At 41.1% G+C, this 22,747-nt stretch overlaps 1 protein-coding gene across 7 annotated transcripts in view; it reads left to right on the top strand.

The window, feature by feature from the left end:
- Positions 1-22,747, top strand: part of nbeab (neurobeachin b) — a 287,636-nt gene that overhangs the window by 169,948 nt on the left and 94,941 nt on the right. For all 7 annotated transcript variants that reach the window (XM_037774340.1, XM_037774339.1, XM_037774338.1 and 4 more), the window contains 4 exons: positions 2,110-2,174; positions 5,220-5,328; positions 8,213-8,379; positions 20,733-20,857. In XM_037774340.1, coding sequence (XP_037630268.1) covers positions 2,110-2,174; positions 5,220-5,328; positions 8,213-8,379; positions 20,733-20,857 — 466 coding nt within the window. The remainder of the gene's footprint in view (positions 1-2,109; positions 2,175-5,219; positions 5,329-8,212; positions 8,380-20,732; positions 20,858-22,747) is intronic.

Raw genomic sequence — 22,747 nt, 5'->3', positions numbered from 1 at the left:
AACATTTGGAGACCAGATGCTCAGCAGTTTGTCGGCACCATCTCTCCGGCTTAACGCATTGTAGGGTCAGACTGTGTACTCTTGCGTGAGCTGGTATGTGTCAGGCACGACAACTGTGTACAAAAACACATGCCCATACATAATAATGTCAATGTCAGTTATTCTGGTACTACAAACAAATGCTGCTTACCTTGTCCAGACATTGACACTGTTTTGCATCTACAGATTATACATCCACAATATATTCTTTCTGCTAGAAATGAAAATAATATTCATTTCTGGACATTTGAAATGCATAGTCACGTTCAAAGGCTCATGTGAATAGCCGAGAGTTGCCTACACATTTGTAGCTCTCGGGACGGAAAACATTTCTCCTTCACTTTCCTCTGTTTCCCCTCCTCTTTTGAACTGTGGCCTTCTCTGTTTTCTCTTCCATTTGCACCTCGGTGAAGGGTACAGGAGAGCTGGATTTCCCACAGTGAAAGGCGCGCTCTCAAACTGCTTTTTAATCATTTCCAGAGCATGTTGTGAGACAGCAAGTGCTGGCACTCCGGCCCAGGGCTCGGATCCCTTCCAGGCGCACACTGCAGGGCTCAGCGAGCCTGCTCGGTAATCTGTCACTGTAAGGGACAGAGGAAATGGCTGTGTTTAAGTGCGAGGATACAGTTTCATCTCACAATTACATCTCTCCCGTGTTGTTTACAGATCTTTTCACATAGGAAGAGCGGATGGTCCTGCTGGCTGTGCAGGGTTTCAGCTTTTTACAGCCACAATTTTTTTTTTCTCAAAGGATATATGAACGAAATGCTTTCACTACCCACTTGAATTACAAACTATGAAATGTAATCTAGATTACAGTTGAAATATGCAATGCGGATGGTGAAATGTGCTTCTCGTCATGCATTTCTGAAAGATCTTGTTGCATATTGGATGAAAGGGGTATTTTGATACTCATTTAACTTCATTTTAACTCGAGCTGTTTGAGAAAGTGCTTTTTTTCCATTAATGTGTTAACTTTCAGCTTCACTGCCTTTACTGATTTTTTCTAAACCCGCATCTAATATAGATTATAAGGATGAAATGTTTTACTGACTTATCTCAACTGTACTGTCAATAATGTGTGCATTAATTCAACTGTACATTTCTAGAAATATTCTTCTTTAATTAATATTTATACTATTCTTGCATTTATATCTAACACACTTAATAGATCCCACTTCTCAGCATTTTGTATTTATTTATTTTCACTGTGGTTATTTGTTATATATTGTATGTCTTTAACGCACATATTTGGACATATTTCTTATATTCCTTATATTCTCATTTCTTATTCTTATTTTTGTGATTTACTTATATTTCTCTTCATATATTGTGCTATATGTTGTAGCATTATGTTCATAATTTACACGTTACATAATCCTTTATTTATTTTGTCTTACATTTCTTTATTTTTTTTTTATTGGGGATGTCAATCGATAAAAAAAATATTTAATTGCATGATTGTCCATGATTAATTGCGATGAACTGCAAATTAATCGCACATTTTTTTTATCTGTTCAAAATGCATCTTAAAGGGAGATTTGTCAAGTATTTAATACACTTCTCAACATGGGAGTGGGCAAATATGCTGTTTTATGCAAATGTATGTATATATTTATTATTGGAAATCAATTAACAACACAAAACAATTACAGATATTGTCCAGAAACCCTCACAGGTACTGCATTTAGCATAAACAATTATGCTTTTGGCCATGCCAAGTTTGGCGCGTTATTTATCCTTCATTTGCGACAAGCTAGTATGACATTGTTCCATGGATTCCCATAAGTTTTCTAGTTTCATGATACCAGTATTTTCACTAGCTTCTAGCTTTAAAACTGAGCTACTACCTAAAAATCACATGTTGCGTTGATGCGTTAAAGAAATTAGTGACATCAAATTGATTTTCATTTACACGTTATTATCGTGTTAACTTTGACAGCCCTAATTTTAAGTAAAGCTGTTATGTTGTTTTTCTTCCAAACTTGTAACAAACTATTTATAGCCCAAAAACAAAACAAGAAACGCAGAGCTTCTGTAAGTAACGGATCACAAATTATTTCATTTCAGGAATGGCAGAACTCCATTCAGAAGAACGCTGGCCTGGCTTTCATTGAGCTGATCAACGAAGGAAGGTACTGTATCCATTCACTTTAATACATAAAGTTAAATCACTCAGCCAAGCAGTCATTTATTCATCCTTCTGTTATCAGTGTGTGCTTTTTAAAAATATTTCTCCTCCCTGGCGGCCATAAAAAGGTTGTTAGACCAAGTGGCAAGTCATAAATTAGCTCTAAACCTCTTGGTTGCTGCTCTGTAGGGGGTAACGGTAAATAAGATTGTGGTGACAGGATGAAGTAAGAATATCAACACTAGAGTGCGGTCACCCTCTCTTGTTATATCTCTGTCTCTGCATGTTTTACTGTACATCCCACTGTCTGGGTTTCTCTTTCCCTCCCTCTTCCTCTGGTCTCTGGGTGTGGCCAGACTCAGGGTTTTCCATAGAGCAGATCAGGGGCGGCTCAGCCTCCGTGCCCATCTGCTGACCCATCTGGCCAGACCTTCTCTGTGCCCGGGCTCTCGCTCGCAGCCCAGCCGGGCTTCTCCTGAGTCCCCTGCTGGCCCTGGAACAAAGAGCTGCAGTCAGCAGGGCCACACGGCGCTGTCCAGGGTGCTGCTGACAGATACATAATTTTCCAAGTGTTACTCAAGTCTCTGCACACCTGCTCTGCTTAACTAGACAGATCTAGAGGTAGCTGGTAAATCTGTTTGCCTTACGAGGCGTGGCTGACAAAGACGTTGTTTCTGCTGTATGTGCAACAACTCATACAGCAGGTAGTTGTGTGCTGTTCCTCTGTTTCATCATGCAGCTGTCTGAAAGCAATTTCAGACATGCCGAAAATGCCCTGAAATGATCACTTTACTTTATTATTACCGCTGCCCCTCTGCAGCATGACTGTAGCTGAAAGCCACCATCCATGTGAGAGAACTGCCCCAGGTTTCCATGGTCATACAGTATATACTAATACATACAGTCATCCTGGGACAAAGGACATCTTTTTGATTCTTAGGGAGGTGGTTTTAGGGTATATCTTTCATAACATGCTTTGCTGTGACGTTAATATGGTGAAACAAAAGCCATCCCTCAATTTTAGAGAGAAATAGTCAAATGATATACGGTCTAAAGCTAGGCTTAGATCGTATGTTCAGATGAAGCAGGGCTTTGGTCCTGAGCCCTGTGTTACATCATACACTTCTTACTAGAAGCCAGAGGTTATTGTGTGCTCAGTAGAGAACTGGTATCCTATCCCTTGCTGTTGAGGTAGGCTGGCTCACAGCTATGCCAGAAGAGAATAGGATATGCAATGTTTGTGAACTTAAAGATGTTGTGTAATGTAATTTCATGTTTTATTGTACGTTATATGACGATTTGAGGATTGTTTGATGTTGGGCAAAAACCTGAGCTATTTTGGGCCGACAATGGACAGACGTTGGAATGGTTATTTAAGGTTGAAGTATTTAAATTGCAAATTATATTTCTAAAGCCTGGAAAATAAGGCAAGCTCAGCTTTTTATGTAAGATACAGTATATTTTGCTTTGTTCTGTTTCAGCCCAGTTGTACAGCAGTTTTTGAAATAGTCACTAAATTTAATTTATTGATTAGTGTACATAGGATTTCACATTTTTTTTGTGATGGTCAGCGCAAAATCAAATTGTATGTAATCCATGTAATTGTGAACCAGGAAGTATAGAGAGCGGCGAACGCCGCGTAAGGAGGAGGATTGGGTGGATGGGTGGATGGGTGGATGGGTGGGTCAAAAAACAAAGGACTTCCGCCCAGGAGACCGGGGTTCATGTCCCCTGTGAAACCACAAGTCAAAATTGATTTATTTGTCACGTAACTTCCGTAAAGTTACAGCACTTTCATATTTATTTTAACCCAAACCGCAATCCTTTCTTAAAGCTAACTAAGCATTTTTGTCACGTAACCTCCGTACTTAAGTCACGCCACTTCCGGTGTTATTTTAACCCAAACCGCGATCTTAACTAAGTACGTTTGTTGCCTAGGAAAAGTGTCTTTTAAGCCCCAATGGGCTGAGCTTCATCTGAAGCATGACACTAAAATAAAGGAATAAATCAAATCAATACATGCAGTGTTATTTTATGCACACAGCTCTGTTAAGGCAGTGTCCTAAAGTCTCAAAAGTAAAGCTACAGGGATCACAATGATGACCCCCGACTAGTGTTAAGATAAAGACAAAATATATGATTATAGACCAACACATTTAACACTTCCAAAAGACCCGTTTCACAATTCTGATAGATGATCAGTCACATCCAGGCCAAATGTATTGATCAATGTTACCTATCTATGAAATATTAAGACAAAAATGTGGCAGAGAGCTCGCATATCTGTTTTTCCGTCTCCATATATCACTCGTCATCTTGCTTTCTCATCTATTCTTGGTTTGAAAACAAAGCTCGGTGTTGTCAGCCTCTGTCTTTGAACAGTGAACGTCTGTCTATTAATGAGTGCTTGTCAACAGTTAAAGAGGCAATAGCAGCTGATGAATGCAGCCTCGGGATTACTGCCTCTCCATGGGACAGGAGGGAAATTACAATCTGTATCAAGCACTGGAGAGGAACAGGGCCTGTTTTAATTAAAACAAAGCTAGCCTAATGGTGTGTAAAATGGCATGTAATCTGCACACAGTAGCCAGGGTGTTCTCAATTATTAAAGATGCTGAGATTTAAATGTGAATGTGGGCGGAGACCACGGAGCCTCCAGAGTCAGCCATGTGAGAAGTTGTTCACGGCCAGACGTGTCAGCAATACAGGCGCTGGGTTGATGCTTTGGTCAGTGGGAAGGGATGCACAGTCAATCAGGAGTGTGCCAGACAGGCTTCGATGCTCTAATGACGCCCCATTCCCTCCTTAATGCTACAGAGGGATCTGTCATTGACCTGCAGCCTTGCAACATAACACAGACAGATGATGCTGTTTACTAGTCGAAAACAGCACGATCCTGACAAGCTAGATTTGCCTTAACCATGCTCCTTCCTTCAGGGTGTCATCGCAACAAATTTTAGTGAATAAAAACGGGATGTTTCCTTATTATTGGTAATATGTGTATTTCTATAAATGTACGCTGCATTTAACATTCTTTGTAATATTAAAGGTTGCTGTGCCATGCCATGAAGGACCACATAGTTCGGGTTGCCAACGAGGCCGAGTTCATCCTGAACAGACAGCGAGCAGAGGACGTCCACAAACACGCAGAGTTTGAGGTATAAACTGTGCCATCCTGTCTTGCATCTGAACATCTACACGATATGCAGAGCATTAAAGGTGCTAAATGCGAGATCGGGAGCATTTCTATTGCCTCCGTATGGCTCTCAACATGGCGACAGCTGAGCTAATGGTGCTAACAGAGCTAACAGCGTTAACTTGAGGGGGAACCAGGGGGTGAGTGCTAAGCTTACGCGACAGCACTATCAGCTGTAATCGCCGTTTGAGCACAGTGCAGAGCGGCGGCTGTGAGCTAGCCAGTGGAGCACGCTCACATGCACTAGAAGGCACGCACAGCTGGACCGGACACGTAAACAAAGCACAGAGAAGCTCTGATTACAACACACACACAAGAGAGTGACTTCATTCTCTGCTCTGGTAGACATTAATCCTCTATATCTTAACTAAGCAAATAGTTATTTGCTGCTAAATTAATGCTCTGAATATTATGTAGAGCACCTTTAATATAGCAGCAAAATTTGCTATGCAAAGATATAGTGGAGTAATGTCTTCTCTGTGCTTTTTTTATGTAGATGGGCCAGCTGTGCCTTTGAGTGCATGTTAGCGTGCCCCTCGGACTAGCTTACGGACGCCGCTCTGCACTGCTCTCATACTGCGGACAACAAAGTCGCAGCGGAAGCGTAGCACCCACCCCCTCAGGAAAACACTGTTAGCGCTGTGAGCACCCTTAGCTGTGAGCACCTTTAGCTGTGAGCACCCTTAGCTGTGAGCACCTTTTAGCTGTGAGCACCCTTAGCTGTGAGCACCTTTAGCTGTGAGCACCCTTAGCTGTGAGCACCTTTTAGCTGTGAGCACCTTTAGCTTTGAGCACCTTTAGCTATAAGCCGCTGGCTCAGCCGTTGCCATGTTGAGAGCCATGCGGAGGCAATAGAAATGTTCTGAATTTTGAATTTCGCACCTTTAAATGGTAAAGTTGCGCACAGAATCAAACTACTGACAAAATATTATACAAAAAAAGAGTATAATCAACAGTTACCAATCACTGGTTCTCCAAATTAAAATTGGACTCTCTTCTCTAGAAAACAGAATATTTTGTCAATCTTCTAATGAACTCTAAACAAATCCTATTAGTATAAAATGTCCTTCAGCTTTATTTGCTCAGTAATTGTGTCTTCCCGAGGATTAACTCCTCACGCTTACAATGTCTATAAAATGATTTAATTACTGGTAGCAAAGGGAAATACAGGCAATATCAATTTAGGATTTTCATATGATATTTGCCAACCAACTCAGGGGACAGCCTCCTGAGTCTGTATTTAGCCCACCCACATCAAACCACTCTGATTTCAGACATGAAAGGAAAAGCTAACAAGATTTAAGCAATGTCTGAATATTAATTTTCTTGCAGTAATGAGTATTTAGCTTTGCTCTAATTGTTGTCTTTATAGAAAGTGTTAAAAGAAAAAACCCTGCAAGCTAGTCAACAAATAAATTCCACAGAGATTGACAGCAAAATAAAAAGACATATTGTTGTAGTAAAATAGTTTGTTTGGTTATTGTAGAACATTAAAAGGCAAATACTGTATGTTTGTAACCACACAAACCTGCAAGCACACACACAAACACACACAGCAACACACACACCAGCTCTTTTAGCAGCGTGTACATGTGGGGAGTGATGAGTTTCTTATCTGGGAAGAGCAGCCATCCTCAAACAGCTGCTTGATATACAGTTCTTGAGGATCCTTGACCCGCTAGATAAACTGGAAGAGACGGCTAGATATGCAATGTCAGGAGAAGGGGGAAGTGTACCTGGCCCCATCCGTTCTGTCTGCCAACTCCAGACAGCCTACACTTTTCATCTAGGTCTGATGTTACTTTATTACCCACTCTCCCAGATTGAAGATTCGGGACGCAGATAAGACATCTTTACAATTAAGTCGGTGTCAGGGACGACGCGTCATACGCTTTAAAGTGATAAATAACGTTTGATATTTGTCACAGCGTCACGTGTGGCGATGCGAGCTGACAAGCGGAGATTGAGTTATCCGCCGAATGAAGAATATGTTGAAGTATAATATCTGACAGAATTCAAATTTGAAGCAGGAAATTCAATTAACTTCCAGCTTCTGTTGGCAAATTAGATTTTGAATATTAGCAAGAGTTCCCCCCAGGGTGGCGTCGTGAGACAATCTTGTTTTAGCAGCAAAGATAGGGTCAGATGTGCTCCTCCAGATTACTTTTAGCCACCTGGAACACTTGGAGGGTTGCACTTACTTATCGCCTTTTTCGCATTGTGGCTAATTAATTTTAATTATTTTATCATTCTGACACTTAGATATCACACATTATTTGGACTACGGTATCACTAATATTTTTATTTAATTTTTGCAAGTTACAGAAGTCAATGTGTCCTACATTTTGTTCTAGAAAATAGCTGCATATTTACATTTTACAGCATTCCTATATGGGACAATAACATATCCCTTGGCATAATGGCAGTGTAGATTTGTTAACCTTGACAGACTATATTCTTTGTGGATCTATTAGAGTATTTTCCCTTCTCCTTTAATAGCACCATCCACGGCTACCTAGCGGGGAGCCTCATCTGTCCGCAGTTAGGGAATGGACTGCCTTCATGATTTACTACACTCCTCCAAGGGAGCAGAAATATATCTCTCAGCTGTCCACTAATATCTTTATGCACTCAAGTGTGTTGAATGAAGCCATAACATTCTTCAGTGTGACAAATGCTCCATTAGAGGGTATATATTATTCCGACTTTATTCAAGTAAAACATTCTCAAATGCTATTAGTGCAATGTCAGACATCACTTCTAGCAGTGGATACTGTACTGAAAGCCATAAATATACAATGAGGTTCACACTATGTTTTTCTTTTTTCTTCTCTATTGTAAATCAGTCCAACTGTGCCCAATACGCTGCGGACAGAAAAGAAGAAGAGAAAATGTGCGACCACCTGCTCAGCGCCGCTAAACACAGAGACCATGTGACGGCCAACCAGTTAAAGCAGAAAATCGTCAACATCCTCACCAACAAGCACGGCGCCTGGGGGACGCTGGCCCAGAGGTAAGCCCTCGTGCTTGTACAGGTTCACCTTCACAACGCGGGCCAGATCAAGTCTTTAACACGAGCCGTATACCTGCTCAACGTTAGCTCCAACCCGAGAGGACCAAAGTTACCTGGTTCACAAAACTCTGCAGTGATGGACTCGGACCACCAGTTAATGTCATTTTCCCAGGATCCGATGGGGTCAGCGGTCGGGTCAGCAAACGCAATTACAGTGTGGAGTGGCTTAATCCCCCAGGGACAGCTGATTGGCCAGTCTTCCGACAGACCGGGATAGCAGGAGGTTGAAGAAGGGAGGGGGGTTGGGGGTGTTTCTGCAGTGTTGTCCAGGCATTCATTGACCCTCTCAGTAACACAGCCCAGCACCTGGTGGTAGTTGCACACTTCCCCACGGGCCCTGTTAAAATAACCGTGGGCTCTCCTGCGCTGCCTCCAGCCTCTCACCTGCATCCACATGGCAAACAGAGGTGTTACAACATACTGTTTGTATTTTGTACTGAGCTAAGGGCTGAGAATTTGAACAAGTATCTGTAGCAGATGTAACGGCATACATGCAGTTGTTATAAAGCCTGAATGGGGATCCATCAGTTGCTGCTTGCAGACTCATTTCTATCTGTAAAAAAATGAACATCACTGAATGCAGGTCAGATGCAGAAATATACAGCAAGCGAATGAAGTGTTCACCCGAACATTAATCCGAATACTTAATTGTGCTGTGAAGCTGCATTCTGCAAGATCCGGCACTTGAAAGACACAAACCTCCACTTCTGATTTGCCAACAGAAATTTTAGCCTCTTTGCTGAAACAGTAGCTTTGGTTTTGTTATTAAATCTAGAAAATACAATGCAGATGTTGAATCATGTTCGCTGAAATTGGGTTTGTTTCATATCTTTAACCATGTTCACCGTTGGCATGAAAACTATTTTAGCTAGCGTAATGACTTTTTACTAGGGCTGTCAATTGATTAAAATATTTAATCTTAATTAATCACATGATTGTCCATAGTTAATCGCGATTAAGCGTAAATTAATTGCACATTTATCTGTTCAAAATGTACCTTGCAGGGAGATTTGTTGAGTATTTAATACTCTTATCAACATGGAAGTGGGCAAATATGCTGCTTTATGCAAATGTATTTATATATTTATTATTGGAAATCAATTATCAACAAAAAACAATTACAAATATAGTCCAGAAACCCTCACAGGTACTGCATTTAGCATAAAGAAATATGCTCAAATCATAACATGGCAAACTGCAGCCCAACAGGCAACAACAGCTGTCAGTGTGCTGACTTGACTATGACTTGCCCTAAACTGCATGTGATTATCATAATGTGGTTATGTCTGTAAAGGGGAGACTTGTGGGTACCCATAGAACCCATTTTCATTCACATATCTTGAGGTCAGGGGTCAAGGGACCCCTTTGAAAATGGCCATGCCAGTTTTTCCTTTCCAAAATTTAGCATAAATTTGGAGCATTATTTAGCCTCCTTCACGACAAGCTAGTATGACATGGTTGGTACCAATGGATTCCTTACATTCTGTAGTTTCATATGACGCCAGTACCTTCACTCTAGCTTTAAAACCTGTTACAACCTCCGAAAGATTGATATCGCAGAAATTAGTGGCGCATTATCGCGTTAACTTTGACAACCCTACAGCCGTACAGTATATGCAATTGTTATAAACCCTGAATGGGGACACTTCAGTTGCTGCTTGTCGACTCATTTCTGTCTGTAAAATACCAACATTGCTGAACGTAGGTCAGATGCAGCAATAAACAGCAAGATAATAAAATGTTCACCCGAACATTAATCCAAATATTTAATTGTGCTGTGAGCTACATTCCGCAAGATCAGGCACTTAAAAGACACAACCCTCCACTGCTGATTTGCCAACAGAAATTTAGCCTCTTTGCTGAAACAGTAGCTTTGGTTTTGTTATTAAATCTAGAAAATACAATGCAGATGTTCGACCGTGTTCACTGAAATTGGGTTTGTTTCATATCTTTAACCATGTTCACCGTTGGCATGAAAACTATTGTAGCTGGCGTAATGACTTTTTACAGCTATATTTTATGTCTTTGACTTGGAAGTTCAAAGAGTTTCCCCCCAAAACAGCAGATGTCATAAGCAGCTACATTTGGTTTCTTCTTTCATGGATTCATGGAAGATTATGCACTGTGGCCGCTTTGTCTACATGCATCATAATATCCAATTTTCTAAGAGGCCATTAATTTGTTGTGATTAATTTCTAACTACTAAAGAGAAACTGAACATGTGCAAAAAAATTGTGTTTCGTGTTATAGATGTTGTCAAATGAAAAAAAACTATTTTGGCCGTGACTGAGAATGCTACAGTATTCAAGCCCAGATTTTCATAAAACTGACTGAACCTCAGCAGCAGCACCCGTGACAAAATCTATTGGATTGAATTCTGGGCTCTTGTTCAAATATTTATGGAGCCCCTCTCAGAGGCACAGCATTTGCATTGAAACAAAAGGTTATTGAGCGTGGGCGCATTGTAAATGATACCGCAAAAACTTCCAACAAATTCAAATTTAATGGTAACCTGCTGGTGAAGAAAAATGATGCAATATGCTCACCAGCTCAAGGCAGTGTTGCAGTTCAGCAGCTTAGTCTTATTCAATGCTACATTAACTTTCCCATTTATGCTGCTCTTGTAAGATATAAAGCCCTCAAGCATTTTGAGGGGGCTGTCTGTTATGTCTGAGAGAGAGAGAGAGAGAGAGAGAGAGAGAGAGAGAGAGAGAGAGAGAGAGAGAGAGAGAGAGAGAGACTTTAGTTGTTAATGTTTGTTTTCACCCTCATGCACAGAAATTGCCTTTTAAGCCTCCTAAGTTCTGCCTGGAGACATGCCAAAGGATATTTATTATTTGTCTAGAATATATTATAAAGTAAATAATTCCTAGGCAGGCAGGGTGCAGAAGCTAGTATAACGTATGCGTTAATAGTTTTTTCTTTTACCAGTGTGTGTGTTCATTAGATTGATATAACCGCCTGACCTACCATTAGATGAATCCGTTTTTTTCTCTGAATTACAGACAAACATCTGCACATTATCTGCATCTCTGAAGGCCACTCCATTCTGAGCCGTTGTTCTCTTTGTGCCGAATGCGTTGCAGCATGACGACAGCCGGCGACAAGGAAATATTCTGCGCGAGGCTCGAAAAACAGCTGCTCTGCAGTCATGTGATCTGGGTGAAGAATAAGCAGATCAGGCCCCGCGGTGCCCTGTTAGATCATACTATATGCTTGCTTGATGATGAATGTCCCCCCGTATAGAGTCAGCATAGGAAAATCAATACCCCTCAAATTGAAACAGTATAGGGTCGTATTGATCCGCCGCGCTAAATCAAAATGAGGAGGCTTTGATACGTCTCTCCAAGACAGCTCCCTGCCCAGTAATGACACACTATCAATTTTAGCTTTACACTGATAAATCAAGTTGAAAATTGGATGTCAGAGTTTTTTCCAGGGTGAGAGTGATTTTCTCTGCCCTCTGGTCCCCTCTGCTGTTGACCTCTGAACCCTGCCAGTAGATTATAAAGTTCAGGCTCGTCTAAAGTGAAAGTAGATGTCAAGGCGAGGCTGATGAATCCATTGAAGAATAATGTCGTCCACCACTTTTTGCAGCACGGGACGACCTCACTGTGACGATACCGTCTGCAGTTCTCTCACGCTACTGAAGAGTAAATTCACTGTTTGTTTCGCACACCTTAAAAAAAATCTAATATTTTAAAATACACTCTTTATTTACACAGACAGGTTATAAGTAGGTATATCGATACAAATATTTAATCAGGAATAATCTCATGATTGTCCATATTTAATCGTACATTTTTTATCTGTTCAAAATGTACCTGAACGGAGATTTTTCAAGTATTTAATACTCTTATCAGCATGGGAGTGGACAAATATGCTTGCTTCATGCAAATGTATATATATATGTATATATTTATTATTTGAAATCAATTAAAAACGCAAATAAATGACAAATATTGTCCAGAAACCCTCACAGGTACTGCATTTAGCATAAAAAATATGCTCAAATCATAACATGGCAAACTCAAGCCCAACAGGCAACAACAGCTGTAAAGGGGAGACTCGTGGGTACCCATAGAACCCGTTTTCATTCACATATCTTGAGGTCAGAGGTCAAGGGACCCCTTTGAAAATGGCCATGCCAGTTTTTCCTCGCCAAAATTTAGCATACCTTTTGAAGCGTTATTTAACCTCCTTCACGACAAGCTAGTATGACATGTTTGGTACCGGTGGATTCTTTAGGTTTTTCTAGTTTCATATGATCTTCACTCTAAAGTAGCTTTAAAACTGAGCCGGCTGAAACCTAAAAATCGCTAATAGCGCGCTATTAGAGCGTTATTAGTGCGTTAACTTTGGCAGCCCTAGTGATACTTGCATTTTTATTGCATTTTTTTTTTAAGCATCCTTTTAATGTTTGTGCATCACAGACACCTTTCTTAATACTGTATACAGACTGTGCATTTATTGATGTTTGCACCATTTACATCATGTGTAGGTGATGTAGCCTATCTACACAGACACCCAGGCACACCTACACACTACTGACTGAAACAGTCCCGATCTCCTGTGTCATTCTCTACCACTCATTCGCCAGCACTCCTCTGGTACTAATTGTTTCGACACAACCGCCCTAACAGAAATGTAAAAGGGTCTGAAGGAGACAAACCTCCCTTTGTTCCCATGCGGGCGTCCGTGTTCACATCAGCAGCATCATCGGTGACAGCTGACGGAGGAGCCTCCGCCGGCCCCCACAGCAGACCTTAACCTTACCTGACTGGTCTATTGATTGTCAACATTTCTTCTGTATAATTACTTTTTTGTAGCAGAGAGGAGAGAAAGGAAAATGGCGGCACATATTGATCTGTGGCAAGGCAGTGAAACAGCCGTTTCCCTTGACTAACAGTGAGTTTCATCCCTCACACTTGATGAATGGTAACAATCTGCCCGTGGATAATAACTTTGTGATGGAATGAACCTTTTTACTCACGATGCGCGCGGAGTATTTGGTCTCGCCTGAAAGGGTTATCAATTCTAATAGAAGTCCACCAGCACAATGGGGGGAGCACCTTTAAGAGGGCCGCACAGCCTCGGAGGGTTTGAGGTCTGATGGCCCCTCTGGGGCAGAAAAGAAAGGCCAAGGTCCCTGGTTGGTCCTCAACCAACATAAACAAAAATCAGCCTGACAATATAATAGATATAATTCAAAAATATTATTCCTTTTGACATCCAGAGTAGCAAAATGTGTATCTTCTTCTTCGCTTTCCTTGTAAATTATTGTCATCAATCTAATGGATGTTGTTACAATTAGTAAGAATATAGTAGTATTAGGTAATTCTAGAAACCACTATAAAATCAGTGTATCTCTTAAGTGCCCATTGCATGCAGACTTTAGAGGTTTCTATTCTGCCGACTCCCCCAAAGCTATTTTTGGTCTGACCTAGTCCTCTGCATACCATCTTTCATTTTCCAGTCCACTATCCAGAGAGGATGCAATAAAATTCAGCTCCTTTTTAAAACAGCTTGCACGTGCTAATGTTTTTCTTCTTCATTTAATTGGATCTTATTTATAACATGATGCTCCTTTGTTCTCGCAAGCTGATATTCTCTCTACTTGCATTTGTTCTTGACCTACACCAGGCTCTATTCCCGCGGGGCACTCTTAACCTTGCACACTGTGCTAATTATCTCTGGAAAGAGGCCCATTCACACAATCATCAATTTCATCGGGCGCTGAAATTGAGCCGGGCATCGCCTGACCGTGCCCCATTTCCGATGAAAGATGGGGATCCACGAAGCTGGCGATCCGGGGGAGTTCACCCGCAGTACAGTACGGCTCCTCATCCCTCGTCCCATCGCGCACGTCTGTCTTCATTACACCACATGACCTGGAGTTAATCTTGTTGCCGCTGTGTTGTTTCCCTTTCGTCTTTGTCCAATAGCCATTCCTCTGCGTGTCTCTCCTCTATCTCTCAATCTACAAAAGAAAAGTCATCCCCAATAACTAGAAGCATTTGGATCTTAGCTCAGCATCCTCACGTCTTCGACAGTGTTGAGTGCAGTGATGATAAGAAATGGCGAAATTAAAGAGATGAAAGTCCTGTGTACCATTTGCAGCCCTCGGTGGTAATCTGATCATGATGTTGGCCATACAGTCACTTCACACTTGGCATTCGAAAGACGCCTGATCAAACCTGATGTGTTTTTATAGAGGAAATTACTGTGTATATTTTTTCTCTTAGTTTATAGGTTACTTTGAAAGCAGTGGGCTGAGAAATGCTCATCACCATATGGCTGCCAGTCACCACTTTTTGGTGTCTTTTGTTGTTGGTATTTTTTTTCATCCGGCAGCAGTATGTTGAGAAACATGCTGTGAAAATGCTTACCAGAAAGAATGCATTTGTTGACAGATGATACTTTTAGCATATCCTCACTTACTCACTGGTTTTTATTGTCCGCTGGCTGCCTGATGATTTTCTGTATCATTACAGATCCGCACATTTGGTTAGTAAGTATCGTTATTTAGTCAAATTAGTGATTGTTTCCTACATTTCTGTACTCAAAATGATGCCAGAATTATCTCAATAGTTCTGTTGTGGCAAGTACATGTTACGTAGGTTACCAATGAACTATGCCTTTTGTTTATTTTACTTTCTAATCAAGTTGTGTTTCTTTTTTTTCTTTTTTTAGGGCTGTCAGAGTTAACACAATAATAACACGTTCCCTTTTAATGACACTAATTAATTTATTTAATGCATTAATGCAACTTGTGATTTTTAGGTTGTAGCGGGCTCAGTTTTAAAGCTAGTGCAAAGATACTGGCATCATAAGAAACTAGAAAAAGTAAGGAATCCTTTGGTAACACGTCATACTAGCTTGTCGAGAAGGAGGCTAAATAACGCTCCAAACTTACTCTAAATTTTGGCGAGGAAAAACTGGCATGGCCATTTTCAAAGTGGTCCCTTGACCTCTGACCTCAAGATATGTGAATGACAATGGGTTCTATGGGTACCCACGAGTCTCCCCTTTACAGACATGCCCACTTTATGATAATCACATGCAGTTTGGGGCAAGTCATAGTCAAGTCAGCACTAAATACTTGACAAATCTCCCTTTAAGGTACATTTTGAACAGATAAAAACATGCAATTAATTTGCGATTAATCACAATTAACTATGGACCATCATGCGATTAATCGCGATTAAATATTTTAATCGATTGACAGCCCTACTTTTTTTTTATTCACTACTTTTAGGCGCTTGCATCTCAAACAAACTCCTCATGGACTTGGTAACTCATAGTCGGAGCCTGTTAGGACAACTGCAAACCAAAGAAAAGACCACTTGTCCTCAGAGTTGCACTAAAAACTGACGTGTGTTCAGTGCCCCAGTGTGTGTGTGATAGAAACCAGTCACTGCGCCTTTGAATAGAATTGTCACTGATTACTGGTATTTATTATAATTACCCCCCACTCATGTCACCAATGGAAGCTTTTAAAAGGAATATAATGGTGTTTTATTGAATCAGCATGTCCCTGTCCTTCCTCCCGTCCGCTTCGCACAAATCTCCTCTGAGCACAAATAGAATAAAAAGGAAAATCTTTAACCATGAGATCCTCGTCTGTTTGCAATCCAGCCCTGTGCATGTTTTATTGAGCCATTCTGGTGTAAGTGACTCGAAAAACATGAAGGTAGTTATTGCTTTTGACAATAGATCCGTGTAATTACTTTTATTTCAATGATTTTATTTGAATGGGATTTTATTTCACAACGCAGTTGCATTAATTTGAGTGAGCATGGAGCACTCTCAAGTAGCTGATCTGTAATCTATAGTTTTTTCAATTATGTGGCCTGAGCCTTTGCTGTTTTGACACACAATTTAGGCCTCAAACAAGCACCTTTAACCTGGTAACAGCACAGGGTTTTCCTTGCATTGGCTCAGGTTTACCTTTTTACTCGAACACCAATACTATCCTCCAAATAATCAGACAAAATCAGTGGGTAACCTCCCGGGTCTGAGAAGTGAAGACAGTGCTCATGTGCCTTAAACTTGCATTTTTTTCTAATAGCCAGCAGGGGGCGACTCCTCTGATTGCAATAAGAAGTCTGATTCTGTAGAAGTCTATGAGACTGTATACAAGAAGTGGACGTATTCACCGTGACGTCACCCATTGGTTTGTGGACTGTCGTTTTGAAGCCTCAATTTCAGCATTTTGGCCATCTTGGTTTTTTGCAACCAGAAGTGACACTAGAAGGTGGAGCTAAGTACAACCGAACTCTCAATAAGACATTTGTAGTTGACCAAAAGATTGTAATTAATTTTCATGAACTGAAAAGACACTGTGAAAGGGTTAACGTTCTAACACAAAAACACAGACAACTCCCAGACCGGACAACGCTGTGGTAGCTAACCTGTCAATCACAAGGTAGCCACGCCCTAAAGCATCCCCTGCTTTATGGTCTATTTGACTCTAAATGGGACCATAATTTACTAAATGAACATCATAACTTATTGTAGAAGACTTCAAACTAGCGATTGAGACCATAAACTCATGTTTACAATGTTTACTGAGGTAATAAATCAAGTGAGAAGTAGGCTCATTTTCTCATAGACTTCTATACCATCAGACTTCTTTTTGCAACCAGAGGAGTCGCCCCCTGCTGGCTGTTAGAAAGAATGCAAGTTTAAGGCACTTCAGCATTGGCTTCACTTTTCAGACCCAGAGGTAGCCCACTGTGAGAAATGTACCCTACCTCTCACTTGATTTATTACCTCAGTAAACATTGTAAACATGAGTTTATGATCTCAATCTCTAGTTTCAAGTCTTCTTCAATACAGCATGATGTTCATTTCATAAATTATGTTCCCATTTAGAGTCAAATAGACCATAAAGCAGGGGATGCTTTAGGGCGGGGCTACCTTGTGATTGACAAGTCGCTACCACGGCGTTGTCGGTCTGGGAGTTGTCCCCATTTTCTACTTACAACTTTAACCCTTTCACGGTGTCTTTTCAGTTCATGAAAGTAAATATAAAGAAAATGTTCCACCTACAGCGTTGTTGTACTCCACCCTCTCGTGTCTCTTCTGGCTGCAAAAAAACTAAATGGTGACGGCCAAAAATGACGAACTCGAGGCTTCAAAACATCAGTCCACAAACCAATGGGTGATGTCGCGGTGACTACGCCCACCTCTTATTTACAGTCTATGTATATATTATGAGAAAACAAAATATTGTCCCTGCTGCCCTAATATAACAGCAGCACTAAGAATATATCACCCTCTAATCCAATATGAGCCCTTGTCAGCTGTCAAAAGTATCTCTCTCTTCTAGAATGATGTTATAGTTTCCTATAAAACTGTTATCAATCCTTTTATTTTTATTTTCCTCGCCATCTTATTTTGAATTATACCTGTCAGCTTTCCCTTTCCTTTTACAAACAAAACCCATTCCCTGTAGACCAGGGTGTTAGATCTGGCAACTCAAAAACCTCAACACCGGCTCCTCGAGGAAAGGTGTGCTTTAAATACCCATTTGAAAGAGAAGAGAATAGACGATAGTCCTCTTACACATTTATCCTACTGCACTTAGCCAGTCTGAAAGCATCCATAAATAATGGCGCTCCTGTTTCCTGTAGGTTATCAGTGCTGGAAAATTAGCTTTTAAAATGCGGTTTGAAATCCATTCGGGTGATTGATGGGTGACGGGGCTAATAAATTTCGGCAGTTTCTAGGAGGCCGGCTCACAGCCATTCTTTACGGTTGTCATGAAGCCAGACACATTTGATGTGGAAAATAAGGAGGTCCCAAGCCAGCCGCGCTTAATAAAGAATGCTATTGTATGGACAATTTGTTGTTGTTACACGGACAATACAGACAACTAGCTTTCTATTAATCATTCTGAAACGGGAATGGTGTTTTTTTACCTATACTGGAAATGTATTCTTGAAAAATGGAAAGATCAGACCCGATTTTTAGCTTTTGCAATATATTAAATGACTCAAATGTGTGCATGTGCTTGCCAAGTATCCTTTTACTATATGGTTTTGAGTCCCATATGAGTGAGGGATGACGCTGATTTTTACAAAAAGTTCAACTTCCTGCTTTTTCCTTATTTCCCACCGTGCTTTTAAGACATGACTGTGCAGTCTGGTGGCTCGCTGCCACCTCAGAAACCCTCTTGTGTGAGCGCTCAGCAGAGCTCCCGGCTGTAGATCTCCATCAGGAGTGCAATCCTCCCGAGCACTTTGTTGGACCACCCTCAGAGAGGAGGTTCCTTCAGCACAGCACTTTGGCACAGTCCAAATCCGGTCAAGCACTGACCACACAGTCTAGAATATCACAGGTCCAATCCAAATAGCAGAATACCACATTCAAACTGAAACCATCTGCACAGGACGGATCAAGGAGGAAAAACGCATCAAAATGTTGGCATCCGACTCATAAATCCGTCATTATTACTTGAGGGTTCGGTTTTGTTGTGCCGTTAAAGAGAAGTGAATGGCTTTAGACCAAAGTTGTCCTCAAATGAGCGTCCAAATAAAATGCAGTTAATGCTGTTATAAGGAAATCTTCAAAGTGGCGGATTTATCCCCCACCGGCATCTGCTGTCTGTTCGCACTAAGAATTAGGGGACATAATCTTCAGCAGTAATCGCCTGGTTGCCTACAGTGGATTTACATTTTTTCACACTGTGTAATCTCGCATTTACAATATCATTTACGTGGGTTTCTCCTTTCAACCCGCTGACATCTCTCTTTCCCTCAGTTAAGCTTTGAGGGAGATTGACAGGGGACAGGCTCAAGGCGTTGAGTCTTGCTTTGCATACAGCGACTCATGATACTTCAACGGACGCACACACACGCTCAATTTTGATTGATACTTAACTGAAACTGAGCTCTTGTTGCTGTCAGAGCCCAGCTAAGTCTCCTGAGCCTCTTGATTTTTGACATTTGTAGATATTATATTCACGGTGCAAGGAGGCTGTATTTTGTGATGTGATCCCCTATAACACTTTAATCTGTTTAGACTGCTTCAATACTGTGGCAGGGGAAGGGAAGGGGGCAGGAACCATACAATGCAAGAGACGGCCGCCTGCCAAGGTCTCACTGTATCCTGCACGCACTGAATAATATCACACACAGTGCCAGATTCAAGGTTTTATTTGGAGCTTTGGGTGGCTGTTTTTACTTTTTGGTTTCACTTTTTTTTTTAATAATATGCATGTAAAACATTTTAGATAATAGGATAAAGAGTTCTGTTCATGTACTGTGCGTGTATTGGATTGTTCTCTCCTCCACACTTATATATTAAACAAAATGAAACCAAGTGATGCCATATTTCTTCAAATTTGGCTGAAAATTAAATGAAAATGCACCTCATGCCAGGCTTGATGTAATCACATCTCACTGTACTGTCAACTGCACACCAATTATTTGAATCATCACTAGTTTTTATGCATTACTCCCCTCTGTCAAGGATAAATTAAAGCAGTTTTTTGCTGCATTTCCCTCTAAAGGAAGCATAAAGGCTTTGAAACAGCTCCGGCTAGTGCACAGTTGGAACAAGCAGCACTTAGTAACCTAATGCTAGTCCTGGTGCTTAATGGTTTGCATTAGCTGCAAGCAATAAAATTATCCTAGGTCCTCACTAATGTTGGAATAATCATTTACAAAGATGGTTACCACATGCTGGAACTGTTTTCTTCTTTTTCTCGTTTTCTTTTTTTTTTTTACGACCCTAATTCGCTGTTATTAATAATGAATAAAAATGCAATTTTCAGTCCGGTTGCTCCAGGGCTCTGGGAATCATTTCAATGAATATTTCAGCACATTATTTTAATCATGGCTCCACATATGCAGGGAGGGGGCTTGTTTTATAGGCTCATGCCTCAACCGCCCCGAGACCCCGATCATTAAACCCCACGCTGTCTGCGTTGAGGTTCCTACCTTTGATTTACAAGACTTGTTAAAAAACATTGTAAAAAAAGGAGGCAAGCTGTGCCATTTATACTTGTAATTTGATGCTGTATTTGTTAATGGGAGTGCCTGTGATTTATGTGTGCTGTGGTTGCTGCTGCTCCCTGCTGTTCTTATGCTATAGGCTTTAGCAGAGCTAACATTACGGGGCCTCCACAGAGCATGCCACCAGTCGGCCTAATAAATCTGCGATCTCTGGCCTGATTTTCCTCCTCAAGATGTTTTCCCCTGATAAGGAAGTGGCTGCCGGAATCAGACCACCACTGAGGGGTGTGCGCTCCATCTAACCTGCCTGTCTGCCTGTCTCTCCCATAGTCAGCTGCACGACTTCTGGCGTCTCGACTACTGGGAAGACGACCTGCGGCGGAGGCGGAGATTTGTCAGAAACCCATTTGGCTCCACCCACTTGGACGTCACATGCAAGTCACTGCAGGAGTATGGTGAGTTGGTCATTTCTACGATTAGAATATATATTTTTAAACCCCATTAGAATTAGGGAGCTGAACTTTTGAGGGCATCATTACCCCGTATTAAATGTAGAATATCAATGTTGCCATTAAAGCATAATAGAAAAAGCATTAAAGGGCACTAAAGTTATCCCAGCCTATTGCTTAGGAGAAGTTAAGTGTCATTTTTATAGGTGACATATTTATGAGTTCTGAGAATTGAACATGACACATACATTTTATTACACTTTTTTTTTTTTATTTCCATCACAACACATACTCAAGAACAAATTGGATCTCTCCCTTTTATTGTTTCTCCTCTTTGCCTGAAACTTTTTTTTATTGACCCGGGCAGTGTTTCAGTGTTGCCCACCACCTTGTGTCAATTTTGCCTTATGTCATGCACCAGCGACTTTTAAAGGGAAAGCAGCTCAGTACTATTAACCACCCATTGGCCCTTCTCTCCCATCTGTAATTGAATAGCAGAGCAAATGTATTAACGGCACAAGGGCGAATGTATTGATTCTGAAATTAATGGAGTAAGCGCCTTCTTTACTTTATAGAAAATGGAAAACAGGCAATGCATTATGGTCATTGTAGCCTCGTAAAACGACTGTAGACCTACAGCAACACACGCATAATGACCGCAATGTTCACTGTCTCTGTGTCGAGCCACTGAAGCCGACCGTCGTTTGGGTTCAGGATGTCGTCTTTGCTGCTTTGCTAGCTCTGCTGTAAGAAGATCATGGCAGCGCTGTAGATAAACGCGTGCCAGCTGCCGCCTCGGCTGCAGGTGGTCCATATATGAGACACACATGCAATAATTGCACCGTCTGCTTTAGATTTTGTGGTGGTTACATTATTTTTAGACATAAGCTCATTTTGTGGGCTCTTGGTGATATGTGGATACTGCTGTGACGACGACTCCAGGAAACAAATGTTACAACTTCTGCACTTTTGACCTGCTCAGAAATATTAAAGGCTTTTAAGAACTTCGGTATCATCTGCAAAAAAATTTCCTTGAATTGCATCAACATTGCCTACCTGTAAATACCATAGACTATATACTGTATATAAACAGACGACGCTTCTCCACTTCCTCCCACTGTACAGAATCTAAAAATATCTCAGATACGGGAGCAACCATCTTGAGATTTTGACATAATTTGAAGCCAGAGTCTGCGCAGTAGTGATCGGGGGCCTGGAGCCACAGTATCGAGATCCTGCCCACACACCAGCCTGAGCCAATCACAATCCAAGAACGGCCACAGCTTGCTAGCATGAGCCACCTAGCTGCTACGTTAGCACCACGGTAGCTGTTTGGCTACAAAGACACAACATCTAACATAATATCTTTATAACTACATTTATGATCAAATCGACACATGTTCTGTTACTAGGGCTGACCCGAATGCTTCGAAGCTTTGACCATTGCCATGGTAATCAACCTCCAAATCAGAATGTTTCAGGTTTTTTTGTACTTTTTTATGCAAGTACGTAATAATAATTATTTGTAAATCCCAAAATAGCCCATTAAATAAGGAATAATCCCACAACGTTATTCATATTAAACATTAATTATTATTAGTTATTCTCAAACGGATATCGTTGTTTGTTGCGTGTAGAGGTGCGTGTGTGTATAGTAGTGCGGCAGCGGCACAGTCCCGGGCACTGTGTGCTGTGCCGCGTGGCTTCGTATTTGACTTTTTATTTTGGCCCACGTCCCATCCACTAACATGGAGGGGGCGGGCTTTATGACCTATACTGCAGCCAGCCACCAGGTGGCAATCTAGATGTTGTGGCTTCACTTTTATGGAGCTGTCATGTCATCCATCTTTACATACACTCTATGGTAAATACCAGCACATCTGTAAAACATCAAAC

The sequence above is a fragment of the Sebastes umbrosus genome, chromosome 7 (assembly GCF_015220745.1).
Source record: "Sebastes umbrosus isolate fSebUmb1 chromosome 7, fSebUmb1.pri, whole genome shotgun sequence".
Classification (NCBI taxonomy): Eukaryota; Metazoa; Chordata; class Actinopteri; order Perciformes; family Sebastidae; genus Sebastes; species Sebastes umbrosus.
Note: the sequence above shows the minus strand (reverse complement) of the source record. Positions and strands in the feature narration are given on the sequence as shown.